At 41.4% G+C, this 21744-nt stretch overlaps 3 protein-coding genes across 4 annotated transcripts in view; 1 reads left to right on the top strand and 2 right to left on the bottom strand.

Moving 5' to 3' along the window:
• LOC137647114 (FAD synthase-like) overlaps positions 1-5840 on the top strand; it is a 108939-nt gene extending 103099 nt beyond the window's left edge. The window contains exons 11-12 of one of the 2 annotated variants that reach the window (XM_068380364.1): positions 5076-5217; positions 5374-5840. In XM_068380364.1, coding sequence (XP_068236465.1) covers positions 5076-5217; positions 5374-5521 — 290 coding nt within the window. In that variant the 3' untranslated portion in view covers positions 5522-5840. The remainder of the gene's footprint in view (positions 1-5075; positions 5218-5373) is intronic. The other variant, XM_068380355.1, reaches the window with a different exon arrangement.
• On the bottom strand, positions 5833-6246 carry LOC137615177 (uncharacterized). The gene has a single exon (XM_068345222.1). The coding sequence runs from the start codon at positions 6244-6246 to the stop codon at positions 5833-5835; it is 414 nt and encodes a 137-aa protein (XP_068201323.1).
• Positions 6247-14384: 8138 nt separating this feature from the next.
• LOC137647125 (uncharacterized protein CG1161) overlaps positions 14385-21744 on the bottom strand; it is a 42324-nt gene continuing 34964 nt past the window's right edge. Inside the window, exons 3-5 of the mRNA XM_068380377.1 lie at positions 20259-20373; positions 18745-19048; positions 14385-15976 (exon numbers count right to left, since the gene is read on the bottom strand). Of these exons, the coding sequence (XP_068236478.1) occupies positions 18761-19048; positions 20259-20373 (403 nt within the window). The 3' untranslated portion in view covers positions 14385-15976; positions 18745-18760. The remainder of the gene's footprint in view (positions 15977-18744; positions 19049-20258; positions 20374-21744) is intronic.

The following is a 21744-nucleotide window of genomic DNA, read 5'->3' as shown; positions in this document are numbered from 1 at the left end:
AGTCTAGGGGGTTGGGCCTCCTATGCCAACCAACTAAGTCCAACAGGGGAGTACATTCACCCTATTGGACAGCTGCCGGCACACGACAAGTACTCCGAGGTTCTGACCCAAACCCAAAGCTCATCAACAATGGCTTGGTAAAGGGGCAGAAAACCGTAGCCTAACCTTACCAGAATCACAATTCAAGGTAAGACCGGCTAGGATCGTAACCATAGGCTACACTCGAGAGGGAAGAAGGGATTACCTTGTACATAAAGGTAACCGGGGGAGAATGTATGAAAGTATACTAAATCCCCTAGGCTACTAGCCTAGTGACAGTGAGATCAACTACCTGACTCATCGAAGCTCTTTCGTATACTATCTTGGAAGAGGAAAATTTTTATGCAATCCATATATCTTACATGTATAAACTGCCTAATATCTTCATTTAAAATTAATAACACCAGGAATGCCTATTATATCATGCAAGAGAGTAATCTAAAACGCCTAGTGTCAACAAGATCGGCTACCTAATTCTCCGAAACTAAAAGAATACTATCGGCATAATATAAATAATTCCTAGTAATGAAGACTGCATAGCTAAATATATTTATTTAAGCTATTATACCGGGAAAGTCGTTCTGGCTAACTAAGTAACATATGCATTATGAACGACAGCGCCGAAGGCGCCTCCGGTCCAGGCAATAGCTCTGCCAAAAACATAGTTTATTTCGAGTTAATTCTTTCCTTTATGGCCAGAGCTAAATTTATACAATATAAGAATTAAATACTCAACTTTCCAGAGGCAGAAGAAGCTGGATATTGCATTATAATTCAAAATAACGAAAGAGCACTGGGAAAACCACCGAGCTGACGCGCTACAGAGAAAGGAATAAAGATGGCTGACGATTGTGGCGCCATCTGAGTACTCAAACAGTAACGGAGGAAGAGAATTTTGTAACGGCTCCTCTTTTATTTTGCCACTTTTCCCCCTCGAAGCGTAAACGCTATGCGGGGTGTAGATTGCTCTGTGGCGTGTCAAGAATACGTCCCCTGTAGTCCGTGAGCCAGCACCCTGATTTTGACCAATCGGTACCATCTTGGGGCACCAAACATTTTTCGTATTTTCTAATAGCTATATGTATCTGCAACACAATGCAGCATGATGGCCATGTGTGACTCACAGCTTAAGGTTAGTAGAGCTGGAGATTTGGGGGTGGCGTCTAAACATAAAAACGTCATATTTCCGACCGCAATAACAGACAACTTTATTCTTGTGCAACAAAATACTCATGAGAATTTATTCAGATCCACAAACCTGAAAGCTTTATGTTTAAATTGCATCTTATAAGTTGTTACATATGCATTGGAACCTTTTTAGATTGTCCATTACAGTATTTGATGATAAAAATGACAACAATAATGCATTATATGAAAATTAAAATAAAGTGGTAACATCATACATAATCAACATTAATTAAATTTTCCAGATACCTGTATAAGCCTATACAGCAATGCTACCATTTATGCAAAATCAGTCCATACCCAGCAGTGTATGACTACATTGTATTATACATAATAGAATACCTTAAATGTTTATTGGGTTTCAATGTCGCTGTCACTATCTGATCCACCTTCTTGCATATCACCAACATCGTCATCCTTCATGTTTTCGCAATCCTGCAGGATACAGGCCTGAGTACAGGGCAGTCTATTCACAATACACTGGCAGGATGGTAGCTTGCAAGAACCTTTCATTTGCAGGAAAGGAACTCTAGGACTACATTCGGAGCTGGTGCTCCTGTCATCCAATTTATCTGCAGTTCTCCATCGTCACCCAACGGCCAGCCTTTGCACTCCAGTGGGCTTGGTACCTTTGGATTTGCCTTCAGTGCATGATACCAGATGGCAGCTTGATAGTTGGCCCTCACAGCGTGTAGATAAGAGACAGTCCTTACAGGGGGGCAGCTGTGCTGACTCCACATGTCCGTCCTTCTCCCTGAATAGTTCATAGCACATCTCGTTAACATCACAGATTTCTGAGTGAATAACGTAGAGTCGGCATGTAAATTCTTCCAAGACCTGGAAAATTTCATCTTTGAGCAGCCACTCTTCCCTAAGTTTGATAAAGACATCTCGGAAGTGATCATGTGTCATAAGCAGTTTAAGTGCAGCTACCTTTCCTCGACCACTAAAAGCACTGACTGTGTCATATCTTGTAAATGAATGTAATCCGAGAAGAGAAGCACACAGATCATGGCCCAGGGCAGCTGTCACTTTAGAGATGCTGATATATCTGGTTCGAGTAGCTGTACCACATTTCACATACACGCTGCAGTCAATTTCTTCGTGGAAGGCAAGGCAGAGAAGAATGATGCCTGTATCTTCAGCTATCATGATGATGGACGATACATGAGGAGCTGCATGTTTCAAGTGAAATATGACTCAGGTGTCCGCTTCCTCCTGGGACATTTTCAGGTTGTCTACTTCAATAACATCATTACATGTGAGTCTGAAGCAAAGGCTATCACATGTGACATACATAGTTTTTCCACTCAGTTTTTCTCGTATGCTGGACTTCTTTCATTGGCTGACAAGGAAGCTGATCAGTTTCGTCTTACTAGCATTGCAGGACAGGAGACGTCTCCATTGAAGGATCTTGTGACCAGGAATAATGTTAGTGAAACATATCCCACTTTCTGAGCCTCGTATGGCCCTCTCTGCTCCTTTGATAGATAGCTGCCGATAAACATAAAAAACAACATCAATGCGTTCACTGCTAGCACTAGTCCGAATGACAGAAATAAGAATCTCTTCCGCCAGCTCTTCAAAAGTAAGCTTGTCACCTTTCATCTTTTGAACAATACTCATTCCATCAATGATACAAGCAGAAGGATATTCCATCTCTTCAGCAGGTGATGCTTTGGCCTCTAGTTTTCTCGCTAGAGCTGCTTTGTTCGTCTTCCTTGGTGAACCATCTGTGTTGGCTAACGACCAGGGCACGGGACCAAGTGGATGTTTTAGAACTTCCTTCATGCTTCAGGATTTTACACCCCAAGGCAGCAATATCTGTTTGGCAGGAACGACATTCCCTCTGCTGACAGCATAAATACCATCCTGGACTATCGAATGGACAACACGTTCCATTTTCATAGTTAATTCTTTTTTCTCACCATGAAGCAGAATCTTTAGGAATATCTCTAGAGATTTTGGTAGTTCGGTATAATCAGAATTCAGTTCAGTAGGATATGGAGGCCAAGGCTTTGGTTTGATCTACTTAATCTGCCCTCTCAAGTGGTTTACAGAAAGTTTGATAATGTTGTCAATATTTTAGGAGTATTTTATTTCAAGCATTTGTTCTTCAGCCTTCACCATGGCTACCACTACTTGGTCTAAGGGAAGATTATCTGGATATAACAGAAGTTTTCCTTTGTCATCATGGACAGAATGAAGCGACTCCTTGAATTCACAATCTAGTTTCTGACGAAGGTGTTTCTTAGTATGAGGTTTTACATCATTGATGCCACATGTCTGTAGGTAGCGGACTAACTTTAAAGTAAGCTCTGTCATTCTTAGGACTGTTGGTTTTGGAAATAATGTGTGTCTCACATACTGGAATAGTAGACCGTAAGACTGCTCTTCTGCTGCTTGATAAGTTTCATCATCTTTGTCAGAAGCCACTGGTGTTTTCTCTTTCTCTCCCCGGGTGTACTCATGATAACATGATTTATGGTAATGGGCCTCGGCAGCAACCAAATCTCTGGCTGTGATTGCCAGCATTCTATGGTCCAGTTTGTTCTGAGCTACTCTCCGAATTGTTTCATCTGACCTGAGTTCCCTGGATTGGAATAGTGTCTCACTGGTATTTGAACCAGGCATATATTTGCTTTCTCTCTCACAGAAGATGCAGATATGGCCTAGGACACAAGATGTTGTTGCTGGACAACAGGAGGATCTCCTTTCGTTTGAACATTGTGGCTCAGAGTCGGGTTCTTTGTTCAACTGCTGAAGTGTTTTCTTATGTGTGAACTTAGATCTACAGTCTCTATGGTAGAACAGCTTTTCACCATACTCATGTTTTTCGAGAGTTAAGATAGGATCAAAATTCCTTATTCTGGCTGCGTCGACTAACATACAAATAGACTGGTCATCTCTGGCCTTTGTCAAATATGTTTCAGAAGTTTGTTTGGAACAAATAATGCAAGTCCTCTCTATTGATGATAGCCCTTTCTGTATTTTTTCTGGTGATTCCATTGAACATCTTACAGTCACACTATCATCTGAAAAAATATTAATAGATGTAGAAGAACGTTCTGTGAAGTAGTATAGTCGTTTCGAAGAAACAAATGCTTTTCATAGACTACATATGAACTGTACATATTAACATGTAATTAATAAATCATCAATTAAATCTATTTAGTCCATTCATGTAATAATACCAAACACAACACATTTTCTAATAAAATTATCTTTTTATTCAGCACCCATAAGCAGTTGTGTGTTGGAACATTTAGTAATAAAATCGTATTTTTTTTCGTTTTTTTTTACATGAAAACTTAGTTATGTCATAAAAATCTTAAACTGTGAGATTGAAAAGTCCATCATGCATTTTTGTTAATGGTATGGGTTGGCAAACAATAAAAAATAAGTTTCGTTTGGTGCCCCCAGATGGTACCGACTTCTCAGCCGGCTCATGGACTACTGATGTTATGCGATTTCCTAAAAGGAAACTTTAAGGATTTTCGCGCCAGAGGTTAGAATTCTGGAGACCTTTAGTTAAATTCTCTGGGAATATCACTGTAGTCAAATATACCCTAGAAAGATAATGAAAGGAACCTTCCATCAGGACGACATGGCCTGAGCCCAAAAAAGTCTTTACATTTAATGGTACATACATATTTTAGATATTTTACTCTGGATTTTATTGTTACTTAACCTATCCTTTATAGTGTATTTCAGAAAGTTTGTTTCACCTCCCCTTAAAAGAGAGACCCTAATTATATTTTTTTTTTTTTTTTCGTAATAATACACAATTATACCAGTTGCTTAGTGATTCAGGAAACTGTTATCTTAAATATTTTCTGGCTTTTTTTCAGACACCCTTGATTTTTTTTCTCCAACTGACAAGGACTGGCCTTCAATGATGCGTGTGAACCCTATTATCAATTGGGAGTATAATTATGTTTGGGATTTCATCCGTGGATTATACTTACCATATTGCCCCCTCTATGACCGAGGGTAAGTGTTATTATGGATGTTTCTGAACCTAACAAAGGAAATTATATTTGTATATTTTTTGTTATGCACATCTATGGATTGTGATTTTCTTTGAAAGATGTTTAAAAAATCTTGAAGAATGTGAGACAATTTACCCTGTCATATACATATTTTCAGATACACATCCCTCGGGAGTCAGACTAACACTTTACCGAATCCATTACTTGAAACAAAAGATCCGCTTGGCCAAGTGACGTACCTTCCTGCATACAAACTCAGCCACCATGATCAGGAGCGCAAAGGACGAGTTTCATCCAAGCAATGATATGTGTAATAATGTAGTTAAATTTATTGATATTTCAGGGTTATTTTAGATTTTTATTTAGTAAGGTGATTAATATGAAGTGCACTGAACATTGAGATATAAAAATGTACAAAGAAAACCTCAAGTTATTTTGAACTGTTTTGAAGTAAATTTTTATATATTATAATCCGTATTTGTAGTTCTCCTAGAGTCTATTACTGTACAGTACTCAGTACTTCATTACAAAGGCATGGCCAAACATTTCTGAGATCATAATTTTTCAGTGTATAAGAGGTGCCTCAGAACCATGCCTGTTATTAAATCTAGTGCTTTTATTTATCATGAAGCTTCACTTTTGAATTGTTAGATTTATCATGAAGCTTCACTTTTGAATTTTTAGATTTATCATGAAGCTTCACTTTTGAATTGTTAGATTTATCACGAAGCTTCACTTTTGAATTGTTAGATTTATCATGAAGCTTCACTTTTGAATTGTTAGATTTATCACGAAGCTTCACTTTTGAATTTTTAGATTTATCATGAAGCTTCACTTTTGAATTGTTAGATTTATCACGAAGCTTCACTTTTGAATTTTTAGATTTATCATGAAGCTTCACTTTTGAATTGTTAGATTTATCACGAAGCTTCACTTTTGAATTTTTAGATTTATCACGAAGCTTCACTTTTGAATTGTTAGATTTATCATGAAGCTTAACTTTTGAATTTTTAGATTTGCTCTCAGTCATGGGCAGATAAGATGGATCTGGTTATGAGGTAATGGTTGTGCCTAAACAAAAACTTTAAAAAATCCTTTGTGTATGCACAAGTATAAACTGTTGCCTTATAAGCTAAGAAACTTTAAGTTCTCTCAATCTTTAAACAAAAAGGAGTCACCAATACAGTAATTGAAATATACATAACATACATATACTGTACCAAGGCACCTCCCCCAATTCTGGGGGATGGCCGACATCAAACAAAGGAAACAAAAAATGGGACCTCTCCTCTCTACGTTCCTCCCAGCCTGACAAGGGACTCGACCGAATTCGGCTGGTACTACTAGGGTGCCAATTGAAGCAATGATATACTTGAATGGCAAGTTAGCAAGTAATATTCAGCTGCTGAGAATGCCGCAGATGGGTGGGTGAAGTTCTGCTGAATAGATGAAGCTGGCATGATGATTTTGGGCTTGTAGATGTCACGGAAGGGGTGACTTCCAAGATTGGACAGCAAGTGATTTCTCCCAGAATTTGTAGATTGTGCAAAAGAGAATGCAGAAAAGGCTAATGACTTCATGTTACTAGCAGGAAAGCCTGACTACTTCTCACCACAGGCAGGAAGGGCTTCCTGCTTCTCTTCGTCACGGCCAGGACATCTCTCTGTCTCGGACTTAACAAGTTTTGAAGGTAGGTGTTTATCGTCAAAATGAGAGACTCTCTTGTCAGAACCTAGCTCTGTCCAACCTGTGAATGCCTTTTCCCGGTGTTTCTTTATCTTCCTCTGGTATTCATTTTCAAAACCATCATTACTGCTCTCCCTACGGTTGAATTGGCTATCTTGGAGAGTATTTAGGCTTAAATAGTGTCTGCATATCCCTGCTTGAAAGATTGGAAAATGATGAAATAAGAAGAATATCAGGCATAGTAAAGATTACAGAGGTGATAAGAATGTCATGACTGAGATGATGAGGGCATGTATTGAGGATGGATGGTGGAGGGGAGTGAGGAGGGCTTGGGCGGAACCTGTTAAAGGGGGGAAGATCGAGTGGGAGGCAGAGAATTAGATGATGAAATAAGGTGGAGAATGATATGGAGAGAAGAGATTTAATGGAAGAGGATGCATTTGATAGAAGACATTTGAGAGGCCACATCAGGCAACAGACCTCTTAATGTCAGGATAATGGTGGGAAAGGTGTGTCTGCTCCATGTTGACCAATTTTGTTAAACATTTTGTCTTAATGAGTTGAAGGAGTCACTTTATATATATTTGTGTGCATATGTTTGTTAGCATTATTGTTAAGTTTATTTCCAAGTGCAATGAGACTTATTTTTTATTGCTCTTAATCCTTATTCTGGCTGGAGATGTCTAGCAAAATCTTGGACCAGTGTCATCTAATGTATTGCAACATTCGTGGACTGGCAACACGAGAGATTTTACAGTTACCTTCAGACAGTATGATATTCTATTATGCTCAAAACTTTTGCTTCTCAAATGAGACACTTGTCTGAGCTCCTTATTCAAGGTTGTTTTTAAGAAACCAATAAATTTGAAATGGGTGGTGTATATCAGAACTGAATACCTTTCTTCTCAAAGTCCTGGTGCAAGTGTAGATGTGTTCAATCCATTGGAATCCAGACTAGGACGATTTTATCATTAATTGTCTTCTTACCATTATGACTAAGGTACAAGAAAATGGTAGAAAGGCCTCTCTAGCGGCCTGGGGGGGCCACGACTGCTCAAAGCTCTTGATGAGCATCGAGATATGTCTGGAGGCCCCTAGGTCGATACCCTTCAGGAGGAAGACTTGGCCTAGGGCTGCCCGGAGTCCTTTGATAGCTGGGATGGACGTGCCCACCTCGTCTCCGAGATAGACCAGGAAGTCTGCTATCTCGTGAATGGAGGCCCCTAACAGCCTGATGTTCTTCGAGGAGCACCACTTAGTGAAGGTAGCCCACTTCGCCTGGTATACCGTGACTGACGAACGTCTTAGGTACCCTTACATCCTCGATGCCGTCCTCGATGAATATCCTTTCTTCCTGAGGAGACGCTCGATAATCTCCACGCGTGAAGGTGGAGGGACCGAGGGTTTTCGTGGAACCTTTGGAAGTGAGGCTGCCGGATTATGTCTGGTCTGTCCGGAAGAGGGCAAGGTGGAAGGCGCACCAGTTCCTTTAGATCCGCGAACCACTCTCTCTCCGGCCACCAGGGCGCTACCAAAGTCATCCACAGGTTGTCCGCCCGTCTCACCCTGTTGAGGACCTGTCTGAGCATCCCGAAGGGAGGGAAGGCGTAAACGTCGAGGTTGTCCCAAGGGTGTTGGAAGGCGTCCTCGAACGCTGCTGCTGGATCTGGCACAGGAGAACAAAATACGGGGAGCTGTGCATTCAGTCTCGTGGCGAAGAGGTGTATCACCGGCAAGCCCCACTTCTGAATGAGGGTCTTGGCCACTTCTGGGTGCAGGGACCACTCGGACCCTACCACTTGACCCATCCTGCTGAGGCCGTCGGCCAGGATGTTTCTCTTCCCTGGAATGAACCTGGCTGAGACTTTGATTTGCTCTACTTCGGCCCATTCTAGGAACTCCATCGTGAGACTGCACAGTTCCTTTGATTTCAGTCCTCCTTGCTTTTTCACGTAGGCCACCACCGTGGCGTTGACGCACATCAGCGCCACGGTATTTCCCCGGAGCAGATGGACGAACTCTAGGCATGCCCTTTCTACTGCCATCATCTCTAGCACGTTTATGTGCAGGCTCATCTCCTCACCTTCCCATTTTCCTTTTGCTGTCTTGTCGAGGAGATAGGCACCCCAACCCTTCTTGGATGTGTCCGTGAACAGAAGCATCTCCGGAGGGTCAGCTTCGAAGGGCATTCCCTTGAGGGTGTTCAATCTGACGTGCCACCACTCCAGGACTTCCTTCATCTCCGGGGACACCGGGACTATCTTGTGCGGGGAGTCCCCCTGGTTCCAGGGCTCCTTCAGGTTCCACTGCACTCCCCTGAGTTTGAGCCTCCCCTGGGGGACTAACTTCTCCAACGACACGAGGTGGCCTATCAGTCTTTGCCAGTCCTTGGCTCTCTTGGGCTGGCCCGACAGGAAGGGCCAGAGTATCTGTTCCAGGTTGTCCAGTCTCTCCGCGGAGGGGAAGGCTCTCGCCAAACGGGAGTCTAGGACCATTCCAAGGTAGGTCATCCTGGTGGAGGGTATCAGTTGGGAATTTTCCAGGTTGATGATGATACCCAAGACATTGCAGAACTGCAGGAGCTTCGCGCCTTGCTCCCTCAGTACTTCCTCTGAGGCTGAAAGCAACGACCAGTCGTCTAGGTACCGAATCAAACGGATGCCCTGTTCGTGTGCCCAGGCTGAAACTGTTGCGAAGATCCTCGTGAAGACCTGAGGAGCTGTCGACAGTCCGAAGCAGAGGGTCTTGAACTGCAACGTTTCAGTACCCCATTTCACCCTTAGGTACTTCCTGCTGGAGGGATGGACAGGGACCTGGAAGTAGGCGTCCTTGAGGTCTATGGACATCATGAAGTCCTCCTCCCTCAAGGCCGCTAGTACCGACTTCGGAGTGTCCATCTTGAAGTCGGTCTTGCACACGAATTTGTTGAGGGCTGAGAGGTCTATGACTGGTCTCCAGCCCCCCTGTCACTTTCTCCAACAGGAAGAGCCTGCTGTAAAACCCTGGACCTGGGTTCCTGACTGGCTCTACTGCCCCTTTCGCCAGCATTGCCGAGACTTCTTCCTGCAACGATACTACTCTCAAGGGGTCCTTGGGTGCCAACCACTCTACCTGTTGATCTGGGATCAGAGGTGGGGGTCTGCTAGGAAGGGCAACCTGTACCCTTCCTTTAGTACTGCTACTGTCCACGGATCCGCTCCGTGGTCCCGCCATGCTTGCCAAGATCGTTTGAGGCATCTCACCACCTGAGGCGTCGGCAGTAGTAGGGGGCCTCTCTTCCTACCTCCTTCGAGAGGCGCAGCCTGAACGCCCTCTCCTGGAGCCAGAATAGGATGGCCTGAAGGCTGACTGCGGAATCGAAGCTCCTCTATGGGGGGGGCTGCGAAGACTGGAGCCAGGCCGTAGCCGGGGCGTCCCTTCTGGGTTGGCTAGGTGAGGCGCGGGGAGGGAGAAAGACATCGGAAGATGGTCTTCTATGGGCAGGTCTTCTTGTTAGAGGGGGTCTGGGCTCTACTGCATCCTAAAGTTTTCTGACCCTCTCTACCGTCTCCTCCACCACCTGCAGAGGGAACACTGACTCACCCCACAGGGGTAAGTTCCTAGGGGCTCTTGCTTCTCTGTCTGGAAGCCTCCTGACCAGTTTGCTGAGAACTGTGTCCCTTTTTCGAAGAACCCAGTTGGCCGCCTGTGAGAGGGACTGGTAGGACAGGAACTTGAGGGCCTTAACCCCTGAGCTAATCAGCTCCTTCAGCAATGTCTGGTTCACCGGAACCAAGAGGTCGTGCGAGGCCTGAAAGTCCACCAGGGTGCAGGCCCACCAATCTAGCCACGACGAGACGTAGACCAGGTCCATGGCCAAATCCTCCATCATGGAGGTCTCCGACGGGGAGAAGCAAACTGGGGCGATTGCAGGTTCTACTGTACAGGGACCCGCACGGCGCCCTTCAAGGAGGTAGAACCGCTTCTGGGTCTTGAGACCCTGGAGGAGCTTGGAGGCGCTCTGACTCTTGGGGGCGTCCTCATGGCTGGCCACTAACTTGTCGATATTCGCCATGCCCAGCCTAACGTCTCTAGCCAGGGGAAGAGCCAGTTAGTGCCTCTGCTGCACGGGGGTATCGACCAACTTGTTGAGGCCCGAGAGCCAGTCTTCGTCTGTGGCGGGCTTCGGCTCATCTAGCCTGTGGTGCCGTCTAATGAGGGCTATAACCTTCCCGTACGCTGAGACCTCAGCCGCTGAGCCTTCCGCGCCGTCTCCTAGGACCTCCATCGGATGTTCCTCTGTCTGAGAAGGGGCACCCCCGACGGAGGGTGCCGCTTGGGGAGGAGGCATCTTTTTGTCGCGGCACACCTTCGGCGGTTCTGGATGGAGGACGGGCATCGCCACTGGGACGGAGGCCTCCGTCCTGGGCTTTTCTTTCCCCACGGGGGACCAAGCTGCTGCGGGCTTCCTCGTGGCTGCTGGATGTCTCTTGCGTTCCAGTCGGCTTGTCGAAGACTTGGAGGCTGGGACACGGCTGCCAGGCCGAAGGGGCGACTCTCTCTGCTGGGCGGATGGAGTCAGAACCTTCGCGGACTTATGCCTGTCTCCTGGTGCCTGAAGTGAGGATTCCCTCAGACGCTCGCACCTGCTGTATGGGACGTACTTTGTGGTGGGAGAACGAGCCCTTGGGAGCCAGCCAGAGGTAGCCGAAACTGCTGAAGCTCCCAGGAGGTGGCTGCGCGGGATGGCGACACGCACCCATTCCTCCCCAGGGGAGCGGCTTATTCTGTACTTCCTCCTGGGGGATCTAGCGTGTGCGGGACCTGTCTCGTCTCCTCTTTTGGTCCCTCGGAGCTCCATCTCCGAGGAGTAAGAGTATGACTCGAACGAGGAGCCCCAAGACCTGTAGGACCGCACCAAAGGTTCCGAGTCATCCCGCGTTGCTGGTGGTTCCTCATGTCAATCTGTAGGCGACGAAGGCTCCAGGAAAATGGGAGGGAGCGTTGCTGAAGGCGCTGAGGGAGAGCGAGGCAACTTCTTGCTGGGGAACCAGGCCTCGAACTCTTCCTCCAGCCTCATGGGCGACCTGAAGGGCGTCCTCGGCGGCGCCCACACGAGGGGATCCGACGACGGCGAGTCCTCCTTCTCGGCGTGTCCCCCAGCAGCAGACGTACCTGAAATACAGGCCCATGAAGTGTGGGAAGAGGCTGCAGCAGCCTTCCCCCACATAGGATCGTCGGAAGAGACGGGACCTGCTGGCACCAGGACTACGTCCTCCTAACACACTCCCGTCCCTCCCTCAGGCCCCCCACTTGCCTGGACCGACAAAACATCACCACTAGCAGGTATCTCAGACTCCTGGGGAAGAGCAATGGGCCCTCTTCCCCGCAACTGACTTACCTCGTCCCCTAATCTGGGTAGGGGAAGGCGGCTGAGAAGCTCTATCTAACGAAGCATCGGGAGAAGCAAGCGGCGAGGAGACGCTCGGCTTCCTAGGCGACCTCTTGGACTCCTTCTTCTTCTTGGTGCTGTAGCGCACCCACTGCACCTCGTTCCAGGACTCGCACTCCAACCACGTGGCTGTAGGGGAACATACGCTGCCCCTACACGACGAACACAAGGAGCGCGGGTCGACTTCAGGCTTCGAAAAAAAAGCGCCACATGATTTACCGGCCATAGGCCCGGGACAACGACGGGGATGCTCCATCACGCACTAGTAAGGCACCACGAGATACAGGAACACAGAGGGAAAGGGTATGGAAAGAGCACAATGGGACCACGTGGGGACCGCGTGAGACACAAAGGGGGTCAGGGACACAAGGGGTCGTTATTGCGACGCGACCAGAAAACTTACTGGAGATCGAGACCTGAGCAAGCATGCTCTCTGACCCCGGGTCGCCTCGTGGCGCGATCACTCCGCCAGAGGTTACCCTGCATAGAAAACGGGAGTAGGGTAAACTACACAAAATTCTGGTTGGTTGGGAGATCTCAGATACTCCTAAGAAAGTAGTTTGAGGTAAGTACTCGGTGTTGGAACAATTTATAATTATAAGGTACGGTAAAGCACTGCAATTTTGTGTGTACAAAAAATTTATCTATATGTTGAACATTAATAATTCCCTGATAAATAGCCGTCGAAAGACATAAAACTACGCGACAGTAATAATTGGACTTTACGTTATACAGAAATATAATGATAATATTCATTTGCTTCCTCTAACACTAGTATTTTACAATGTATAATTTATACTGTATGTACGATAAACAAAAAACTGATGACAAAAGATACATATTTCTGAGCTTGGAAAGAAACTGACCTTGTAAGAATATGACAAATAGGCAACTACGTAGAATGGCAATAAATGGAAATATCAACAATAGGCCAACTTTTACTTTTACTTGAGAAAACAATAAACAATACTAATATGAAATATATAACATTTAGATATTATTCTGTAGAAATGATAGTTGAGAAAAAAAAGGAATAATATGAAAAAGACAAATCTCATGAGTGAGCAATTTGCAATACTGGTAAGTTTTTGTTTCGCTGTGGGTGGGACTCATAGTCAAGAGGCTTTCTCTGTGATTTGAACCGTATGTTAAGACAGAAAAACAATAAAATACGACCTTACATAATAATGAAAAAGGACTAGAATTGCAAGTACAGTAGTTAGGTTGGTGGTGAGCAGAGATGTGAATACACTAAAATAGACCTTACATAATCAAGAATAAGTACTTGAATCAGAAGTATTTTTGTTGGTGTTAGGATAAGATGTTAAGGTCCACAATGTTTTCAAGTTGGGGGGGTTGAGTAATGCCTCCAGTAGGGAATGTTGCCATTGGCTAGAGAGTGGTGTGATTATTGTATAGTAAAAAAAAATAGTTACATATTCAGCAATAAAGGCTAGAATCCCAAAGAATTTGTTAGTTTGCTGAAGACAGGAGGAGAGGCTGATATTAGGGAGAGATTTTTTAGTGAAATTTCCAGTGTGTGAACTGTGTGATATACAACCATGTGCTAGACTCTTTCGTAGCTTAGCTTGTAATAATAATTATTACAATAATGGGGATGTCATATCCCGACGTCACCTTGTGTATTACCAGGTATGTTTTTCCATATTCCGACGACATCGTAGCGAAGGAGTTAAGTAGTGTATCTTCGAAGTCCCCATCCAATGGCAATGTGCTTGGAGTTTGAAGGATTAGGACTAAGCCATGAATCCTGATTAGATAGTTGCTCAGTGAAACACTTACCTTTTGGTAAGTGGGTTGAAATAGAAAGAACAAAATTTCATTTGATAAACTCATGAAATTCAGACAATCACTTTGAGAAACTATGACTCATCCTTTTTGGGACATGCTTCTCAACTCTCAACAACCTCCTAACATTTCAAATCACCAAATGTACATCACAAGTTTAATAAAAATCCTGATTATCACAATATTTACCAATGGCCATAAAAACAAATTAGAATTACTGTAAGGTTGAGAAAAAATTTCAATGAATAAAGAAACATATATTTTTCTTTTGTAAATGAGACTCCATAGTTGCACCTATATCTTCAGAAAATTTTTTTGACAAGGTCATTTATGTCTTTCACACCAGTTTTGCAACACAGAGCAATGCATATGGGAAATTTTAGCACATTAATGAATCTTTAAATTTTCAACACTTGTATTTCCTTTATACTCTAAATATGGGATGGATATTTTTTATTTATGTTAATTACTGTATAGAAATATTAAATATAAATGTGTGCAACAAATCTATACAAATTTCAATCGTCTTTACAACGTTCCTATTTTACAAAATATCATCAAATATAGCAATGGTTATCTAAAGATATATCAGTAACATTCTAAACAATTTTACTGCCAAATGGAATGATAAAGGCTTATTTCAAATGTAAAAACACTTTATAATTAAATAGGTATACATGAACATACACAGGAATAACACATCACAATGAAAGATACATTATTATCCATAAAATGAGTAATCTTTGTTCCAAGAAAAAAGTAAAGTCTCAATACTTAGGTCAAATTAGAAATTTCAGCAATAATTTCTAAGTTATTATAGTGCTATGACTTTGAATATGCTGTATATCTTGAATTTGACATTTTGTAGATGACTGGCAATGAAACTGCTTATTTTAACAGAAGTAAACATTTATGGTAGGGAATCATTGCAATTATTATTTAAAGATCTCTCCAGATTGCGGTTAAGAGCATTATACAGTATATCATTATTTTTATGAATAAGTTTCAAATTACTAAGCACAAAAATACATTTTTAGGTCATTCTAATTATCAGTACTTATAGATATTCAGCAATATATCTGGCCTGGGTGGTCTTTTCATACCAACAATAAGCTTTTTCTTTGCTCCATTGCACTGATTTTTTAATTTGCTGTCAGCCTTTTAAATCCAGATTATCTTTTTTTATTCTTGATGTTATATGTACAATCTTTGCAAACTGACAATCAATAATGAACCTTCTGAGGTAACTTATTTCCATTTACTCTTCAAATAAATATCAACATAAATTCATACTATTCAACCTAGCAGTATATTTTCACTATCTATCAATTTAAATGGCACTAGTGTACTATACCCCCCCCCCCCCTTAAAAGACATGACTTCACCCCAACCAATGGTAAAAAAACACCAACTGCAGGCAGATATGCAATCAGTCTAAAGCTATATACCTTGAAAGTGGTTGAGGAAGGATTTTTGAAATAAGGTGAAGGATAATTTTGTAAAAAAAAAAACCCTATTATTTATTTTCACCCTTAATGCATAAATATTTACATATAAATACAAGTTTACAAACTTCTCACACACAGATTTAGCTTGTACAAAGCCACAAAATGTTGCTTTGGTTGATGATATTCTCTTTCTAAATTCCTGATGTAAACATTTCATGACAGTACTTTTCTTTCATTTGTGCATGGCAAAATCAATTTTGACATGTTTTTCTATTGTTGATGGCCTTTTGGGAAATAGTAAAGGACTGAAATTTTCTAAAGCACAAGATGATGAGAAATCACACATATGCAAAAGTTTTTCACTCATTGCGTTAGAGTTGGCAGCCCTGTAAATACAGAAATTAAATCTTACAAGAATAGCCAATTATGAAACCATTAATTTCAAATATGTTACATAAAACTCAAGTATATTAAGTATACATTATTCAGGATAAACGAGGGCTGACTCAGTAAATACAAAATTTTGTATGTTATTAAAAGAATCTGCATCGCAACCATACAATGGTATTTAATAAATATACCGGTATTTGAATAAATATCTTGCTTAGAGCAAAATTTCCAAAATGTCCTGAAATATAGATAGTCTTGTATACATAAACAATAGCATATGTATATATAATAGTAAAATACAATTCAATACCATACTTTAAGCAACTTATACTAGATTATATGATACCACAGAAGTGTACAAAAACTTTAATTTTACATGTGATAAAAATAATGCAGAGCATCTTAAATTCAGCATTATGATTATCTTAGATTTCTACTAGATACTGTAATTATTAAGGAAACTTTATACTTCTTATAACATCAAATATAACAGCAAGGAACATTAACAAATGACAGAAAACACCGATTTTCTTTTAAAAAATTACCATTACAATATCCTAACGAAATAAAACTTACCCGAATATCCAGGATAACCACAATCAGACCAAAACTATATAATCAGAGCATTGCGGTGGAATAATTCTAAATTCAAGGTGCTCGTGCATATATCTTTACGTACATGATATACACAGATATACAAACACAACAAAATTATGTCCTACCTAGGGTATGTATAAGAAAATTATGAATCATGAAAAAGGGTTAAACCAAACGTCTTTAATCCCCATTATTTCATTCATACAACAAACAAGATGTCAAAGTCTGTTAACATAATGAATACACAAAAAACTCTCAAAAAAAGCAGTGCTGCAAGTTTCCAATAAAATTAGATGAAATCATGAAGACCATTGTTACAAGCTGGATTTTATTGGAATTCATAAATACCCAATGTACAATACACTTTTGGGTTGATCTATACCGTAGTACAGTAATACCCCACCCTACGTCATTAATACTTTCCACGACCAGGCATAAGGTGACTCGCTGTAGGTGGGATTGTATCCTTATAAAGTCTTGTGTGTTCTATATACCAATACACATAATAAACAAAAAAATACTTCCAACCTGCTATTGTTTTATAAAAACCACATGCCTAAATAAATAAGCTTCCATGTGAAGTATAGTACAGGTACTTACTTACATACATATACCAAGGCACTTCCCCCAATTTTGGGGGGTAGCCGACATCAACAAATGAAAAAAAAAAAAGGGGGGGGACCTCTACTCTCTACGTTCCTCCCAGCCTAACGAGGGACTCAACCGAGTTCAGCTGGTACTGCTGGGGTGCCACAGCCCAACCTCCCACATTATCCACCACAGATGAAGCTTCATAATGCTGAATCCCCTACTGTTGCTACCTCCGCGGTCATCTAAGGCATCGGAGGCAGCAGCATTTGAATAAAATATGAGTTTCAACAAGAAAGAGATGATACAATAAACTGTAATAATAATATAAATAATAATAATAACGGTCACTTTACTTTAAAGTTGGTACCTCTTCTGCTTACTGGGCACAAAAGAAGGTGGAGTTGGAAGTAAGGAGTTATTTGTTAGGAGGAGGATAACAATGTGGTTAATGGTGCAGAAGTAAGTAATTGTAATTACTACATAAGGTGTTTTGTTACAAAACTTAACATTGAATACAGAGGTTTTTCAGCTCAAGATCAGGTAATGGCACGGTAGCCTTTCGTTTTTTTACCCCTCCTGACAGTAGTGTTAATCTTTCTTCCCGATGAAACAACTGAAAAGCTAATTGAGATTTGGCACTGTGTATTTATTTTTTCTGTAATAGGGGATTCAGCATTATGAAGCTTCATCTGTGGTGGATACTGTGGGAGGGTGGGCTGTGACACCCTAGCAGTACCAGCTGAACTCGGTTGAGTCTCTTGTTAGGCTGGGAGGAACGTAGAGAGTAGAGGTCCCCTTTTTGTTTTTGTTTCTTTGTTGATGTCGGCTACCCCCCAAAATTGGGGGAAGTGCCTTGGTATATGTATGTATGTATGATAATCATTCTTTTCTTTTTAATGAGATATTTTAGGTTACCCTTTAATTTTTTACTTTAACTGTCATAAAATAAGAAATTAGCACATCATAATGTTAACAACTATTACATAAATAATTGTTCAGCTTTACAGAGTAACAAAGCAAATAGCGCTTCAGTCGAGATGAAGTTAAAGCTAGAACCTATACTGTATGTGTTTTAGAGAATCAAAACAATAATTTCCTTCATACTTATGGGTCAATTATACTTCTGTTTATACTACTGTATGTATACTAATAATATTTTCATAATTTCATAAATAGAATTTAATTTTTTTGGCCATCTTTTATCGTAATAATTTCGATGTTAAGACCGGCACTTTATTTTCACATGTAATATCTAAGAATGACCGACGTAAAGAGGGGTATTACTGTACAGTATATCATTCAAAATCAGCTTAAATTCACAAATACATCAAAGGAATTATTAGAAAATAATTTTACTTATAAAGCAGAATTTTCTCTTGTGAAACTAATATATAACACATATTTCGACTTAACAAACCCCTAAAAATCAATTTATCATAAAATTCCAACTAATGGAATGGACTGACAGTAATAAGTTCCTTCATAACACAAAAGAAAAGAAAGATGTCCCAATATAGAATAACCTACAACTCATAAGCATATGCTTTACTGACATAAGAGACCTACAAAATCATACCTTGAAATGCTCTACACTAATTGAGCATAGTATGCCGGTCATAAATGTTGCGACGCTGCTCTTGGACTTGTCGTTTCCACTTGTCTTGCTGGTGGCCTACTCTGCCAAGGACATTAGGTCTTACATGTAAAGCTTGCTCCATTCCACGTGCCCCTCTTATAGATCCACCTTCCTCTTCCTCGTTGGTGTGCTCTTGGTATGATGGTTGTGACCGTCTCTTGTTGAGCAATGGATCGAGACAGAGAAGGAACAACATGTAAACTACCAACAGGGAGATTATCCAGAGTACCAAAATAACAACCACCTGCAAAAGAAAATTATATGATTCATAGTTGGTATTTTAAATACAAAAACTGGTTTAAAAGAATAAAAGTAGTCATTTCTTACATATTTAAAATTGTAGAAACTAATCTACAATGCTTATAATAGCACTTGAGAGAAACTTATGAATCAATTATGTCCTAACAACTTCTAAATTAAAAACATGAACTAGTGTGGGTATTGCATACTACATATCCTTAAATATATAATTTCATGTCATTTCAATTCAAACCTATTATTTAATACAGTATACATGTGAGCATATACTCAATAGCGGTAGCTTGAAATCAGCTGATAGTGTTTACATTTCCTCATATGGGGTGAAATAGACAAAAGTTGGTTTCATTGATATACTGTTGAATTATTCCTCAAATACGCAACCTATTATGATTATATGAAAATGATTAAAGAGGTAAAAATCACTTTACACTTAAATATACAGTAAGTAAATATAAATATCTCAGAACTATGTATTTCTTCTTGCCATGACCTTTAAAACGCCACCCGAACACAACTCCGGATATCTTGATAAGGTTCCATTATATACAGAATACGTTATAAACGGGTACATTGTTGTGAGGTTCTATTGTGTTTCTTTGATATCTCATGTTGTATTGGATTTCCTGTTGCAACCTTTAACAGGAAAGTCCTTAAGGACCACACAGCAGCTAACCCCTATTAAATAATGAAGTGGAAGTTTTTCAATTTAGCTGAAGTTAATTGTTCGTCATATCTTTGTGTACAACACTGCCATTACATATGGAGGGCTTAATATATTGTACATATCTTTAGCAGCATTAAATCAAAGGCAAATTGCCTGATTAATGGCACTCTTTCTTGGTGGTTCACAGTACAGTATATATACTGTCCAGTCATATGAATACTACTTTGGCAAGTATTCCAATGAGCTCAATAAAAATGTCCCTCCTCTTCTCCAGTGATACCTTGCTACACAGAAAGCAAATTTTCCTAAACTTTATTCGGTGAATATCTGTAATCCTTTATTTTCATATTCAGGGACTATTTTTGCCAAAATATGGAACTCCATTGCAGTGCCTTATAATTCTTTATACTCTTATGATATTTATCAAAGGTACTGTACTCAGGAACTGAAAATTAATTAATAAAAAGACACAAGGAAAGAATCTTACATATATTTCATAGTAAAATACTACTGTATAATGAAGGTTTACCTTGATTGTGGTGCTGTTGCGACTCTCATATTTGCACTCACACTGGGCACAAAACTCTTGTCCATTAGGCTCAATGTTTTTGGGGACTTTTGGAAGCACTACATTCTCACAGTCACTGAAATTTTAATAAAAAATACATCATATTAACAACCAATAAATTAGTAGCATTTAGAATACATGACATTCGAGTTACAGTACAACAAAAACAACTCAAAGCTCTTAAATATGACAAATTCGTAGATAATTTGTATTTTTCCTAACTATACAAACCTTAGCTATTTAATAGGGGTACTACTTTCGGCGCAGCTGAAATAACGAGCCATTAAAATTTAAAGAGGGTTTACTACCTACACCGCTAGTTACCGGGGGTAGGGGAGGGTAGCTTGCTCCACAAACCCCCCCCCCCCCCCTCACACACACACACCTGTGCTTCAGCTCACTTTGCTTGGAGGTAGGACTTCAAGGGGGATAGGCTGGCGGGTAAGTTTGATTAAATAGCTAAGGTTTGTATAGTTAGGAAAAATACAAATTATCTACAAATTTGTCATTTGTTCCGTAACTGGAATACAAACCACACTATTTAATAGGGGTGTCTCATCCATTAGGAAAGGTGGACGTCCCTGCCAGTCTGGCTTTTTGGCTTTGCCCGGGGGGTCGTTATTTGAGTGTGTAAGCACCCAAGAAATAAGGAGTCCCTGCACCTCGCTAGAACCTTGCTACGCAAGGACTGAGGCCTACGCAAGCTGTGTGTGAAGGTATGAAGAAGTGTGACTTGTCCTAGTTCTTTAGATGGAAACTTGTAGCCTAGGACTTTCCCAATACCACCTCGTCAGGGTATGGTGACGTTACAGTATTAGTCTTAATACTAGGAACGCAAGGAAGCATGGTTTACCCGCAGTGGTTTGAGGTCAGCTATGCAGAGAACCCAGGATGCTGCTTTACCCACGAGAGGGTAGGATGAAGAAAAGAATAAGAGCCAGTCAAATCTTTTCATTCACGCAGACTAAAACCGGGTAACAGTGCCCTCAACCTTCTGCTACTTGTCAAATAAGGAGCTTGAGGTATACAACCAGCTGTTATGCAGCCACCACTGGAACGATAGAGATCGTATCGAGTTCCTGTGGGTTACGTCTTGCAGGAGAAAGGTTGTGAAAGTCACCTGGAGCATTCACATCCTTTCTTGTAAAACCTGCGTCACAGAGTAATCTGCTAAGAAGGACCAGGGGCTTAGTTATGCCCCTGACACTGTGAGTCGTCATGTTGAGATGATGTTTCGGCGATCCTCCTCTAGTCTCTCTCGGTGCTGACAAGAGGAGGGACCCGGGCCGGCTGTTGCCGTTTTCTTTAGGTAAAGTCTCATACCTCACCCTGAGATACGGTAACGGATGATCTGGATCAATCGTTACCTAGTTGAGACTTGTGTAGGATCCGTCACCTCTGGAGAATGTGTCTGGTGACATACTCAGGGACGAAACTGACCCTTGTC

Source organism: Palaemon carinicauda, chromosome 1 (genome assembly GCF_036898095.1).
Source record: "Palaemon carinicauda isolate YSFRI2023 chromosome 1, ASM3689809v2, whole genome shotgun sequence".
In the NCBI taxonomy this organism is placed as follows: Eukaryota; Metazoa; Arthropoda; class Malacostraca; order Decapoda; family Palaemonidae; genus Palaemon; species Palaemon carinicauda.
This window is presented reverse-complemented; position numbering and strand designations above follow the sequence as displayed.

What these genes read in the sequence shown, in the direction of transcription:
- LOC137615177 (XM_068345222.1), bottom strand. Translation starts at nt 6,246, where the DNA reads ATGACTGAGAGCAAATCTAAAAATTCAAAAGTTAAGCTTCATGATAAA.